Source organism: Anguilla rostrata, chromosome 18 (genome assembly GCF_018555375.3).
Source record: "Anguilla rostrata isolate EN2019 chromosome 18, ASM1855537v3, whole genome shotgun sequence".
NCBI lineage: Eukaryota > Metazoa > Chordata > Actinopteri > Anguilliformes > Anguillidae > Anguilla > Anguilla rostrata.
This window is the reverse complement of record NC_057950.1, coordinates 29,018,732-29,033,483: the sequence shown is the minus strand read 5'-3', so window position 1 is coordinate 29,033,483 and position 14,752 is coordinate 29,018,732. Positions and strand designations below refer to the sequence as shown.

At 43.2% G+C, this 14,752-nt stretch overlaps 2 protein-coding genes across 2 annotated transcripts; one reads left to right on the top strand and one right to left on the bottom strand.

Annotated features, from left to right (window-relative positions):
• Positions 1-117: 117 nt before the first annotated feature.
• On the top strand, positions 118-5,453 carry LOC135244887 (glutathione S-transferase omega-1-like). The gene is made up of 6 exons (XM_064317547.1): positions 118-496; positions 2,781-2,889; positions 3,081-3,303; positions 4,127-4,228; positions 4,313-4,419; positions 4,934-5,453. Exons 1-6 carry the CDS (start codon positions 466-468, stop codon positions 5,082-5,084), a joined length of 723 nt encoding a protein of 240 aa, XP_064173617.1. The 5' UTR covers positions 118-465; the 3' UTR covers positions 5,085-5,453.
• A 2,038-nt stretch (positions 5,454-7,491) lies between these two features.
• Positions 7,492-14,097, bottom strand: itprip (inositol 1,4,5-trisphosphate receptor interacting protein). The gene is made up of 2 exons (XM_064317366.1): positions 13,638-14,097; positions 7,492-10,362 (listed from the first exon to the last, which is right to left on the bottom strand). The coding sequence occupies exon 2, from the start codon at positions 10,349-10,351 to the stop codon at positions 8,711-8,713; it is 1,641 nt and encodes a 546-aa protein (XP_064173436.1). The 5' UTR covers positions 10,352-10,362; positions 13,638-14,097; the 3' UTR covers positions 7,492-8,710.
• Positions 14,098-14,752: the final 655 nt, after the last annotated feature.

Genomic DNA, 14,752 nt, shown 5'->3' with positions numbered 1-14,752 from the left:
AACCATAACATTCTGAATGAACCCACCCCTGAAGCCAAATGACACGCCCACTCGAGCCAGCGTGCACCGTGCAAGACGGGACCTCGGGCTTCCGGGTGTCCTTACAGAAGCGATATATGTTATTTTACACGTCTGTGTTACTGTTATTGCACAGTCACTAATGTAAATATTGACGTGTGGCAATGTTTATATTATAGGTGTGAACATTTTAATCATGATGTCTTGCAGTACATATGACCTGTCAGTTATATAACTTTTTTTATTGATTCTCACGTGATTCAGTTTTCAAGTACAAGCGGAGGATCGCGACTGTCGCCGTCATTTCATTTTGCTTGTGAGCACGTTAGTGTGTGTGTCTATGGTCTGTGAATGCTGAACACAAAACTGTATGATTAAGTGTTTTTCTTTAAAATCGACGGGAATAAATTGCTACTTATCCGGTAAACTATACTGCCTTGAATTAAAATGGCTTCATCTGGAAAGTGTCTTGGAAAAGGTAATAGCCTACATTTCGCTAAATCTTCTGTATCTATAGCCAGCATTTGGTTCTAGACAGATTTCAGTCTCTTGTCTGGTGCGTTAATATACAGCACTTAAGCCATTGTGTTGCTAGCTACAGTCATATGTGTACAGTAGGTATCGGCAAAATAGAACTTTTTTATGTAAAAATGCTCGCTAAAGAACGTAAAAATAATAGTCAAGATAATGAACATGTGTTCGTGTCTCTTGCATTACAGTGAATACAAAAACAATCCATTTGTAACTTTCGAGGCAGGTTTTGCGCGCATGCAGTTATCTGTTATCTGTTATGTTCTGCAAAGTCATTCTGAGCATGCTTATCCTCTGCAAGAGGAAGAATGTCACACCCCTGTAGTATTCTTCCTATTGTTTTACAGTCTCTGAGTAGAACTCGTTTTATTACGGAGCCCTGCGGGTGACATAGAATGAGATTTTTTTCATTCGCGCTCACCAGAGATCGTGTGTACGACATATAAATCGTACTCACGAAATAGGCCCTATTAATCGTGCACAATATTTAATTCCATAGCTACATGCGTCTGTGTGCAGTCATCTATGTCATACACTCTGGGAAGTAGGAATGCAACCGGTTTAGGGTTATTATGTTTAGCTAATTTTTCAGATGGGAGGATTGACCCCTTACGGAAAAGTCGCATTAATTTCAAATGTTCATTTGATCTGAATGTGAGTTCAGGACATTACCTCTTAAAATACAAACATTTTTCAGGTATGACCTATAAGAGACTCAGACAGGCACAAGCGGGGGTGGGAGTGGGGGGCACCGGCTGCTGGAGCACCCGCCCCATTTGCCCGAAGTAGCCTACTCTATGTGCCCCTTTGATTTGATTAAAAATGCAATATTATCATTACTGTTGCAATGTTGTCATTCAATCAGATAATATTAATTAACGGATTAGCCTTAAATAGTCAACGCTGTTGCTTTGTTTTAGAGTAACATGGTTGACATGGCACTGGAATGGTTATCTGAAAACTATACTCATATAAAATAAACATTAATTAATGAAAATTAATATAAAGCTGTTGTGTAGAATTCCATTATGTGCTGTAGAGAAGCTTGAGAGGACAAGCTTCAGTGCCTCTTTGACAATGGTTTTGCTTCAGCTTTGACTCCTTCTGTCAGTCACTGCCCGCCACATGGAAACAGAACGAGACATACCGTACCCTTCAAACGTATGGTAACGATTAGGGACGGGCGCCAGCGCTCGAGCTTTCAAGTGCTCGAAAGACGAGGGCTGCTCGAGCATTATACATTCGGGTACTCGGGGGAAATACATTGAAAATAAATTCATGCGAATTAACGTGTTCAGATTCACTCTTTATTTTTACATGGCAGTTTGTCATCCCTAGTCACAAAATGATATTATGCATTTCAGAAACATTATGAGTTTTCCACGAAGATTAAACAGCTGTAAAAACAATTGTTGTAAGTTTTTGGCAATTATTAGTTAGCAAGCTTCCACACAAAACAAAGTTGGTAATATGTCCATTTTGCCTGTGTATCCGAGTATGCTGAAATTGGCTACATTGATCAGATGTTGTTATTGGCAGATGTAGCTAATGTCCAGTGGGGAGAATTGTTGATTGTGGGACAGGAGCATTTGTGATGATGCAATCAGGAAAAAGAGGAAAAAGAAGGAAAACGCAAAATCCCATAAGTTTGGGGCTTTATTGTAGTGAAGTTGTTTGTGAATTCTGCCTCTTTACATGGGGTCAGAAGGTACAGAAGTTAATGTTTTTAAGGGCTGAGAGTCTGTGGTCATTGTGGTTATTTCTGTATGAAAACTCTGAAATATGGGGCATGTCGCCCCATCGGGGCGTAACTTGGCGGGTGGCATACTTACCATCCCAGGAACAGGGATTAGGGACAGGCCTGCCGTTCAAATACTGGTCGTATCCAAGGCTAACGTACACAGGCTCCTAACCTGGCGTACAGAGCTCTAAAGCAGGACTCCCTGAGCAGTGGGAAATTAAGATGGTCTGGCTTGTCTTTAGTCCTGTTTTAATATGTGGACTTTTTTTATTTTTTTGAGAAAGCCAAAGGTAGCCTTCAATGCACAATGTCTGTTGCCATCTGTTAACCATGGTGCTTGGTCTGTAATGATATTGGCAGCCATGACACGTAGTCATAGGGTCTGTAATATGGTTTGATGATTGGTTGTATAAAGGACAAACGAGGATTAAGTCATTTTACAGGAACGGGTTCTGGGTATGGTTCAAAAACTGTTTCCTTCACTCGGCAGGAAGTTCACCTCCAGGTCCGGTGTCTAACGGGAGGATCCGGCTCTACAGCATGAGATTCTGTCCTTTTGCACAGAGAACACGCCTGGTTCTTCATGCCAAGGGCGTCAAGTAAGCTAATGTTGACATCAATGCATTTATCAGTTCTCATAACCTTATGCACGTCTCATGAGGTTAACCTAGATGCAGTTGGCCTGTGAAAATCAATATCACTTTTTCAGTGTACTTCAATGTCACCTTGACAGATGTGCATTTAATAGAAAATAGAGCCTTTTGTTTCATTAAGCTTTTCTGTATTTCAGACATGATACCGTCAACATTAATTTGAAGGACAAACCTGATTGGTTCCTGAAGAAGAACCCATTTGGTTTGGTGCCAGTGCTGGAGACTCCAGGTGGTCAGGTGATCTATGAATCACCAATCACTTGCGACTACCTGGATGAGGTTTACCCAGAGAAGAAGCTGCTTCCAGCGGATCCATTTGAGAAGGCTCAACAGAAGATGCTGCTGGAGCATTTTTCCAAGGTACATTCTGGGGCCATGTCTGAAACGACCTCCTAACTACCATGTCCTCCAAATATGTGCTGTTTACTAAACATGTTGCCTACTGTTTAGTGTTCACTTCCTGAAAAGTGTGCTCCTGAATGCACTCAGCGAAACCCTGAAAATAAGTATACCCCGGGATTTTATGTACGCTGCCTTTAGAGAAAAATTTGCCTACTTAAAAGCTGTCTCATCCAGTGTTCTCGACTTATATACTCAATAGTAGGCAAGTAAGCTGTTTCAGACATGGCCTGTGTTTAGAGCCTCACTCACTTCCTGTTCAAATCACAACTTCCTTTTACCTGCTTCCTGTTGGATATTTTAAACTCTCAGTGCTTAAAATCAGGTCTTGGGCTCAGGCCTGTCTCCCGTGACAGATGTGTGGGCCTGCAGTTAATCTGGTCTGTATGTGGTCGAGAAGCCTTACCTGGGGCCTCCCATGATGGAGGTCAACCCAAAGCACTAGTTCATCCAGCATAATTAGCCATAGCGTGGCATGAGTGAGGACGTTTTACTGTCAGGAGGGCATCCTCTGCCCCCTCTCACATTAGCAGACTCTGGTCGGTTTCACGCGTCGTTTCGCTCTAAAATGCGTCACCTAAAATCAAGGCCCGAAACATACCCTATGCAAGCACGCAAACGCAGATGCTTCGAGCTACGCAAAGCCGGTTTCACACGTCATGTTCTAAAATGTGTCACCTGAAAATCGTGTGGCACATGTTCATGGTTGTTCATTGATTTTGAGATGGGACTGTAGACAACGTTGTTTGCCAAAACAGTTGTATTTTTTAAATTTTTCCCCCAGGTCAGCCCATACTTTTACAGGATTCCAACGATGGAAAGAAACGGCGAAGACACTTCAAAGCTGGAAGAAGAGCTGAAGGAGAAGCTCCTTAATCTGAACGAGGTAAGATTTAAAAAAAATATGTATATCTTATGTAGTGAATTTGTGTTGTATTGGCCTCTGATTGATATCCTTGTTTTGTCACAGACCCTTGCTGGTAGGAAGACTAAGTTCTTTGGGGGAGATTCCATCACCATGATTGATTACATGATGTGGCCCTGGTTTGAAAGAATGGAGACCTTTGGACTCAAACAGTATGTATCAATGCTACAGCGGGATGGTAAATGGTAAATGGACTGCATTTATATAGCGCTTTTATCCAAAGCGCTTTACAATTGATGCCTCTCATTCACCAGAGCAGTTAGGGGTTAGGTGTCTTGCTCAGGGACACTTCGACACGCCCAGAGCGGATAAGGGCAGAAATCCTGTAACTCATTTACAGGAAACAGGGACACAGATTTGGTTTGCTGCAGTGTGCTGCTAATTAGACAATAATGGCTGAGCTCAAAATGCATGTCTTAGGGTGCTTTCACACCTACCTCGTTGGGTGCGGACCAGGCATGGAAACAGCCTTAGAAACCGTCTGTTGAATGTGGTACTATAACTGTGAAGGATCAGTTCTGCTTAAGGTTCAGTGTGTGTTCTTCTCCAAGGCAAAGGAATAGTCACCGTGGCTTCAGTTGGACTTTTACAGGCTTGTCTTTACAGGCAGACTTGACGTCAGCCTTTTATGTGTATTCCTTTAACGGAAAGGACCCTGTTTTTCAGCTGCATGGATGGAGCCCCGGAGCTGAAGGCTTGGACAGAGCGCATGCTCCAGGACCCAACAGTCAAGGCCATCATGTTTGACACAGAGACACACAAGGCCTTCTACAACTCTTACAAAGAGGGCAAGCCTGACTATGATTATGGCCTGTAGGAAGGAGAGAATCCCTCCAGGAACTTAAGAGTTTTTCCTTTGGCAAAGTCTGTGGTCATTTGCCTGATATCTCTCTATGATTGCTTTGATTTTTCATAAAATGTGGTTTACTATAGTTATCTGATCCATATTCTTTATATGCCAGATCAGCTAAACAGGGTGTTTTTGTGTCAAAAATGTCACCTGTCTTTAGGGACCACCAGTGTTGCTTTGATTTAGGTAAATCAGACAACAGATAATGCTGGTGTGTTGATTAGGGTACTAATGTTCAAAAAAGATTTTACTGAATGAGGATTTGAATTTTCTTAATTGATAATCATGGCTTGTAAACTGACTTTTGTAATAAAGACAAAGACCATTTTTCACATATGCTTATTTGTTCTTGATTTTTGTCTTCAAAACATAAGCATTCTTTACCAACTTTGTTGAGATATTTGGAATAAGACAGTAAGTTAGAAAACATTTTGTTGTAAATTTTGTTTTCTCAAGATGTTTACAGCATTACCAGATTTGACCACTAGATGTCATTAATTGTTTACATGCTTTTAGTGACAAAACCCTATTGCTCTTTAGAATGTTTCTGTCGTGGGTGCATAAACTCTATCAAAGATTAGGAAAAAGTGTGTCACTATTCTGTGGATTGTCTCATGATCTGGACAATGCTTTTGCTTACTACATGTATTAAAGCTGTTCCCATTTTTCATTCTCATATTCCCTGGTGGGGATGGGTAGTACTGTTGCCTCACAGCAGGAAGGTCTGGGTTTGAATCCCGGCCGGGGCCTTTCCCCCCACGACCCCGATCAGGAATAAGCGGGTACAGATAATGGATGGATGAATGGTTTCTGGTCGTAGGAATGTGCTGCAGGTAGGTATGACACTGAAACCAGGTGTGTGTATATCATTCTTGAAATTAATTCCAAGGGAAAACAAAAATGAAGTGAACTGCAGCAGCAATAAAAAAATAATTTTATGGCTGCATTAGAACTGGCCACTATTGATACATTTGACTTAGGATACTGTTGCTGTTGACCCTGATGTATGCACGTGTTCTCATGTAAGTTGCTCTGAATGACATCTAGATAATTCCAGTCATGTGACTGATCTGCTATTGCAAAACAGTAATCGGATTCCTGGCTGTTTTCTGACAGTTTTCAGCATTTAAAATCAGAATTATATAGTGTATTTTACGTAACATTTATCACCGTGTGCTGTACGGCACCATGGACCAAACCCACAGAAAAGCAGGCTCAAGGCAGCAGGGAACAGAGAAGCTCCCTGCATGGTCTTCAGGAGAAACCTGGAGAGGAAACAGACTCAGGAAAGGGAGCATGCCCTCCTCTGGCCAGACAGGGTAATGGACACCATTATCCTCTATGAACATGTCCAGCTTATATATTTACACTATAACAGGGTAATGCACACCATTATCCTCACTGAACATGTCCAGCTTATATATTTACACTATAAAAGGATAATGCACACCATTATCCTCACTGAACATGCCCAGCTTATATATTTACACTATAACGGGATAATGCACACCATTATCCTCACTGAACATGTCCAGCTTATATATTTACACTATAACAGGATAATGCACACCATTATCCTCACTGAACATGTCCAGCTTATATATTTACACTATAAACATGGGTTATATGACAGTCAGTTTATTTTACATATTATGTCACTTTATCCAATGAATCCAGCTTATATTTAACTTAAAAATAATGAATTTTCACACATACTCTAACGTATAATGCTCACCATTATCTCACTGAACATGCAACATTATATTTAGTTAGATATTCAAAATTATCTCAAATTCAGTTATTATTTCAGCAGATAAATATTCAATCTCACTTCTCCAGATTATTAATCAGAGTAATGCAAATTATTTTGAATAATGTTTTTATTAATATTATGCAACATTATCACTAATGCAATTAGTTTATTTATCACCATTATCCTCCTGAACATGCCCAGCTTATATATTTACACTATAACAGGATAATGCACACCATTATCCTCACTGAACATGTCCAGCTTATATATTTACACTATAACAGGATAATGCACACCATTATCCTCAATGAACATGTCCAGCTTATATATTTACACTATATTATAACATACTTTGGTTTAATAGGAAGTTTTATTATTAAATATTTATGTCACTTTATCCAAGAATAGCATTATAAATCTAATCGTTTAAAAAAAATAATGAATTTTCAGGCCATACCGGAACTTATCATTAAGCTTCCACTGCTTATATGACTGACTGGGGAAACATTCAATATTTTGTTTGAGTTTTCAAAAATTTATTCCAATTGAGTATGTCTCAGCAGGAATAAATATGTTCAATCTCACTTTCTCCAGATTGAATATGAATCAGAGTCAATCAAATTATTTTGAAATAATGTTTTTATTAATATTTTCAACAATAACTATATACAATTTAGTTTTTTATAAATGATACCAAAATATGTATAAAAGGCACTTCCATATTTGATATAAAATATATCACACCTTCATTATGAAATAATACAGTACAAAAAAGTATTTAGAGTCACCACACCAGTTGGCTTGTCATGTATCTTCAAAAGCTGTTTTTATACAAAAACATATATTAAAGTTATGATCATTTTAAAAATATATGTACATACAATCAAAACTCAGTTCACTGCCAGGCACTTCACTCATTTGGACCATTTGGTTCACTTTAATAGGCTGCTTTGTTGAAAATGTTATTTTCCTTGGAAAAGGGAATGTAAATGTTTCACTTTTCGAACTTCAGATGCAGCTAAAGCAACAGGCCTGTGTGCCCTGCATTACATCCACCGGATCGATGTCTGGCTAGTTCTGACAAGCTACTTTCATTTCCTGTACAATGCACACTGGAGCAGAGCCACATATGTGAGCCTGTGTGTCGAGCGCAATGCAGACGATGACAGACGTGAACCTGCAGCTCTGCAGAGAACTGAAAGGCCATTCAAAAACGAGTCAAAAGTGAGAGTCACACAGTGCGCTACTGTTTCCCCCAGAAATGCGCGTTGGCAAACATAAAATTAGCATAACACAGCCGCTGAGTCCAAAACAAGGCCAAACAGTCAATCAGGCTGACACATGCATAATTTCATAAAGCGCAGTCCAACCCAATCACAGTATAAACCTGTTTGGTATAAATAATATAACATACATTCATATAAAACTGCCATTATAGCTGCATACAAGCTCAGTGCGTAATGTTGCCAGTGAGATGGCTATAGTACAATATAATTATGCCTGTGCTCTACAGAAGAAGACATGTTAGGCGTCTTTTCCACACGGTCCAACTGTAACACACAGCTGTAACAGTAAAACACACAGCAATTAACTACAGCAGACCCAGGGACTGAATATGGGCCCGAAAAGATACAACAGCAAGTGTTGTGCTGTTTTTTTTTACTCTCGCAACATCATGAATTTGTCGGTGCAACTGAAATAAATTCACCAAAACACAAGAAATTTAGGAATTTCTTTCTTGAGGACACAGCATGTGCAGTTAGACTTCGACCCGGGACTAACTTTCAGTCTCCATACAAAGGAGCATGTTTCTGCACAGAGAAACGGGCCTTTACCAAAATCATACACCGGCGGCGAGCGTGTGGGGCACGTCTCCGTTTGGAACCTGCGGCGTGTACTCCCGTATGAGCGCGCACGCGTTCCTGAGCATTTCCTGGAAGTGCTCCAGCGTTTTGGCGTAGAGATGCCTCTGCAGCACCAGCGGCCGGAACAGGTTCATGGGCTCTGCCGCGCGGAACATTTCCGGAAGCCCGATTTCCCTCGGAACGCGGGCGTTCCCGACCAGCGCGTGACACAGCCGCTTCTCCTGGAGGCTCTTCTCCAGGAAGCCGGTGACGTCGCGGAGGCGGACGCCCAGGTCCTCGCCGCGCCACGCGGACGCCCTGGTGCCCAGGAGCAGGTGCAGCAGGGCGGTCTTCAGGTGGTAGTTGGTCAGGGCGCTCTTGCCCGTCAGGCCCTCCTGCTTCTTGTGCAGGAACGACAGGATCTGGAGGCAGCGGACGTGGCAGGAGTTTTCCGGCAAGCCCTTGGCCAAGAGTTTCAGCAGGTTCTTCTCGTACACGGCGAAGGAGAGGGACCAGTAGGTATCCGAGCAGCTCCCATTCTCAGAGGGGAAGTGGGAGACGAAGTAGGCGTCCGTGTCCTCGAACTGGACGACGGGGGTGATGTTGAGCATGATCACCCGTCCCGACCGGAACCGGACCTTCAGGGCCCCCGGGGCGTCCAGGTTGCGGAACGTGAGCTCGAACTCGTACTTGTGGGAAATGCGCCCCCAAGCTTTGGTGACGGAGATCTGGAACCACTTCATGACCTGGTCCTTGGCCAGGTACGGCGTGTTCTTGAGGCACAGGAGGTCGTCGTCGGCGCCGTCGCCGGGCCTGGGCCTGTCGTTCTTGCCGTGCAGGAGGCAGAGCATGTCCTCGCCCAGGTCGGCCGTCCCGCAGAGGCAGTCCGGCCCGCCTTCACGGGTCCTGGTCACCGCGATCCGGCCGCAGCCCTGCATGTCCGGGGGGGTGTCGCCGGGCGGGTCGCACCACAGCCGGAACTGGAAGCCGTATGGCTCGGGCGGGACGAAGGGGACCACCAGGTCGCAGGTGAGCGGCCTGCTCACCCTCCAGGCCTCGAAGGCGCTGCCCACCCCCAGGCAGTCTTCCACCTCCATGTCGGCGTCCCGGTCGCTGGAGCTCCGCAGGGCTTCCAGCAGGTCATCGGCGAAGCCCTCCACGAACTCGCAGGTCCTGCGGGCGTCCTGGGCCGAGGCGCGGATGCACCGCTCGTAGAAGCTGCTCAGGACCCCCTTGTCCGGGAAGAGGGCCTTGGTCAGCACGGGCCCCTCAGACAGACCCTCCTCGTCCCCGTGGGTGGAGCCCCGCGAGGGGGAGGAGCCCATAAAATCCTGCCTGCACACCTCTATGGTGAGGAAGATGACGAGGGACAGGGCGCTCCAGAAGTACCAGCCGTAGCGCTCCTCCTCCTCCTCCTCCTCCTCGTGGGCTCCTCCCGCCTCCCGCTTCTCCTGCCGGGACAGCTCCTCCTCCAGCCTGGCCTGCTCCGCCTCCAGGCGCTCCTCGTGCTCCTTCATGCGGGCCAGCAGCGCCTCGTCCTGCTCCGGGATGGTGGCGTTCTCTTTTGGGAAGAACAGCGGGTGGTTGAGGATGGCCGCCGTCACCACCACGCACACCCGCACGATGGCGCCCTGCATGCTCCTCGACTCTGCGGGAGAGAAGGACGCGACACCGTCTCACTGCTGCTTCAAAAACACAATCATTCACAAGGACCAATGTGAAACACAACCTTCATCCTTATCTATACTGTACACACACCCACCTGGGGCACATTCTGGATGAAGACCTGGTGGGGTCAAAACAATGTGTGAACCAGCGGTAACAAACCCTATTCCTGGAGATCTACCATCCTGTAGGTTTTCATTTCAACCTTACTTTGCCACACCTGAGTCTATTAATTAGCAGCTCAACAAGTTCTCTAGCTATTGAATGAGGTGTGCTTAGTTAGGGTTGGAGTGAAAACCTCCAGGATGGTAGATCTCCAGGAACACGATTGGGCAGCCCTGCTCTAGCTGCTGAATGAGGTGTGCTTAGTTAGGGTTGGAGTGAAAACCTCCAGGATGGTAGATCTCCAGGAACATGATTGGGCAGCCCTGCTCTAGCTGCTGAATGAGGTGTGCTTAGTTAGGGTTGGAGTGAAAACCTCCAGGATGGTAGATCTCCAGGAACACGATTGGGCAGACCTGCTCTAGCTGCTGAATGAGGTGTGCTTTGTTAGGGTTGAAATTATAACCTACAGAACTTTAGATCTCCAGAAACAGGGTTGGTTACCACTGGTGTGAACAATACATTTCACAGCAGATATCCTCTTCTGCTGGATACTGCATTACTTTCGTCTGCACAAGCTTGCGTTTATTTGAATGTGTGAAGCCCATTACTGCACAGCATATGATTACCTGACATGTATAATTCTGTAGACGATTCTTATGCACTTATTGTACGTTGCTAACAGCATCTGCCAAATAAAATGTAATGTAATGTTATGCATCAATGCATAATGTCCTGTCTGTACACACTCTGAAGGACATGGACCCTTGTTTGTTGTCTCCCAGTCTGGCAGAGGTTTAGGCAATTGTTGCACATGCCTGCAAATATACCTGGGCATCTTATACTGGGAGAAAAGGAAAAATCTGGGATAGGCATTGTTTGAATCAGTCATGATACAACCACTTGGTTCTGCATTCATTCAAACCAGCCTGCTGCTCAAACTTTGCAAACTACAGCAACTGCAAAGTCCGTGGGATCAGCAAAGAATAGTTAGAATGTTCCGGGAAAGTTCACAAAGCAGACTGTTGTATTCAGAAGAAGCATACACTCACACACACACACACACACACACACACTCACACACGCACACGCACACATACACACGCACACTCACACACACACATACACACACACAAACACGCACACGCACACATACACGCGCACACGCACACATATACACAAACGCACACACACTCTTGTGTAGGTTGTATGCTATTTATAAATGAGAGGGTAGAAACAGTAAAGCAATGTCAAAACTACTGGGGAAAAAAATGTTGTTGCTCTGGTACAAATGTAGTTCAGTTGCTCTTGACTTCCACAAACTCATTTTAAATTCTAGTAATCTTGAGTAAGTTGACAATGAGCCGAGTTTCTAATCTAGTCAAGAGTCTATGCAGAACCCACAGGCCTCAGACTCCACTGTGACATGCACGTTATCGGTCTAATTATAGAGCACCTACTGTGACACGCAATGTCTTTAAATATGAAACTCCACCATAGAAGGAAGTCAGATAACCTCTCCAGAGTGTTCTCGTAAGATTATGTCGTTGTTTCATGAACAAACACTTTACTGATTGCTAAATACAACTGACAGTAAACTGTTGAAGCAATTCAAATGCACTCTGACTCAACAACATCTTAGCCTACATAAATTTGTTTTCGGGCAAAAAGTAACAACCAAATATTTTACATTCAATTTACCATTGTATCGGTATGATACACATGGTAGGGTCTGGACAATTAAAGAATAGTTCTATGGGTTTCATTTTATTCTTAACCGTAATAAATTGTTCACATTTAGAAACTGGGCAGGTCTCGTTCGCTTGTTACTTGAGGAAGGAAACGGCCAATGTTTCGTAAAAGGAGATTTAAGTAACAGTCATTGATGTCACTTATTGAACCTGTGTTTTGTAGTTGTCCAATGACCATGATATGAGACACAGCATTTGTTCCCTTGTTGAAGGTATATACAACCTCAATTGCTACAGTAAAAAGTCAGCTATAAATACTCAATGTGTGTTAAAATGCAAGTATTCGTATAGCATGGAATTTGAATCGACACGGGCAGTCACGGACACTTAACAGCAACATGAATGAAGCCAGGAGTAGGCTACCGCAAATTAACCGTATCAGCACGGTGAAAACCCGACCAAGCCACTAGCTTTCTTATTAAAATACGTTACAGCACGTGCCGAGAAAACACATTCCACGTGGGTCTACAAAATCATGGTGACCTCACCATTTTGTCATGTTCACGGGACCAGAAAGCCCGCGGGTAACTGTGTTTGCGCCCTTTGTAATGTACCGGGTACCTTAAATGTCTGAGACTTTTGCGAACCAATTTCAGCAAAAACAGCAAACCAAAACATGCGGTTTTTCTGTGCAATAATAGCGGCTTCGGTTGATCCAAGTCTGTTCGCATTTGGTTTAGCCTACTTGAACTTCGGTGGGTTTTAGTCTTAGAGTGTATAATATGGTTTTAGTACAGGCGCACAACTTCAATTCCGCAGTGACACGGTCCCGTGTTTCCACCCTTTGTTGTCCTAGAAACCAAACTGTCAAATATTACACTGCTGTTCCATACTGGAAACCTTCAAACCTAGCATGGCATCGCAGAAAAAAGAACTGCTGCCAGCTGAATGTTCCTTTTTTATTCCAGTTGCTAACAGCACTGAGAAAAACTGTAGGCCAAATCCAGAAAGGTAAGGGCACAAAGAAACTAAATCAAATGTATGTAAACTTCCTCGACAATGCTCATGCTAATGTCAATGTGATTACTTGTAGAAGTCTAGTATGGTTATGAGTTTCGCCCGAGAACATGTCTGCTACTACAACAGCGTGTGACAAGGAACATTTCAACCTCCCGCACAACACTCGTTAAATCTGAATTGTGTCCGACGGAAAGAAGCAAGAAAACGACACTGGGTTTTCTGTTTAGTTCAGATGTTTCTAAGTGAGTTCTGAGAAACGTTAATGATATTTTGACGGGAAAAGAACAGCAAAAATACAGCACAAGGCAAAGCATCTTTGTTTAGGCTATCTACACAACCAAACATGCACAAGTAGCCTACTGCCCGTTACATGTAACGGTAGGTGTTACATAGTGGGCTACACATAGCCAAAATTAACTCTGAAGAATGACAAAAGTATACAAACCTGTTTATACGATGTTGTACGATTCTTAAAGAGAATGCATCATTTTTGTTTCGTTGTCAGAGAAACCGTTAGGAACAGACGAAATTAGCACTGTAGACGGCAACCAGTCCCTCTCCTGCCTCTTCCTACTCTAGTCTAGGGTAGGTACTGATGGCGGGTTTAACTCATTTCCTGGACGCCTTGTACATGAGAAACATTTTCCTGCCCCTATAAAAAGCACCCTCGTCGCATCAACATCCTCTAGCGAAGCGAGGCTGTCCGAAGTCCAGTTCCACAATACTTTTCAGGTATTTCTCGAACACGTATGAAATTGTTCAAGGACCTTTCTTGTTTTCATGTTAGTAACATAAGCAGTATGTATTTCTTGTCACGCATGCATGCTGCACAAATCGTTTAAATTCACACATTAAGGAAGGTCTACAGTGGATGGAGGATGAGGTATGTCGTCATCATATGGTCATATGATACGACCACAACTCTACTGTTTTTTTTTTTTTTTAATTAACCTCTGTAGTTCTAACACACTACTTAGAACAGTTATTTAAGTTTCATCAATTTACTGACAAATATATGTATTTACGCTCGATAATGATATATTCTTTGTTTTGTCCATTGTGACAGTACTTTGAAAACTTCGCGAATTCACCGCAAGAGAGCAGTATAGTGTAATTTCTGAGATAGGTTACGCAGCGTAAAGTTTGGAGGGGCGCAAGAAAAGTACTGAATTGTCAAAGAACAGCTGCGATCTATTTAGATCGCTCAATACTCGATTGGGGCAAAAAAAATTAGTGTCACATTAGTCTCTTAAACCTCGATTATTTTGTCTAGGTCACATATTAGGGGGATATGATTTCATTGTATATATAGGGCTTTTTTCTCTGTGGTTTTAGTAGTGGTTCTGGCTGGTTATGTGCCTAAATAAGGCGGCCTATATATCAGTCTAATGAAACCATGTTCTCAACGTACAAAAACGTTACTAATGTTACTCATGCATATAAAGCACTGTCTATAAGTCAATTAAAACTTGCAAAATTTAGGCCTGCTATTAGAAGTGGGAAGGGAGTGGGGAGGAATTTTATAAGAATCTATGTATGGTGTATCCTTGTTTTATCTTG

Bases quoted from the DNA above. Each gene is read 5' to 3' on its own strand.
- LOC135244887 (XM_064317547.1), top strand. From the start codon at position 466: ATGGCTTCATCTGGAAAGTGTCTTGGAAAAG. The intron at 2,890-3,080 runs GTAAGCTAATGT...TCTGTATTTCAG, and splicing joins CTTCATGCCAAGGGCGTCAA to ACATGATACCGTCAACATTA. The intron at 3,304-4,126 runs GTACATTCTGGG...TTTTTCCCCCAG, and splicing joins TGCTGGAGCATTTTTCCAAG to GTCAGCCCATACTTTTACAG.
- itprip (XM_064317366.1), bottom strand. From the start codon at position 10,351: ATGCAGGGCGCCATCGTGCGGGTGTGCGTGGTGGTGACGGCGGCCATC.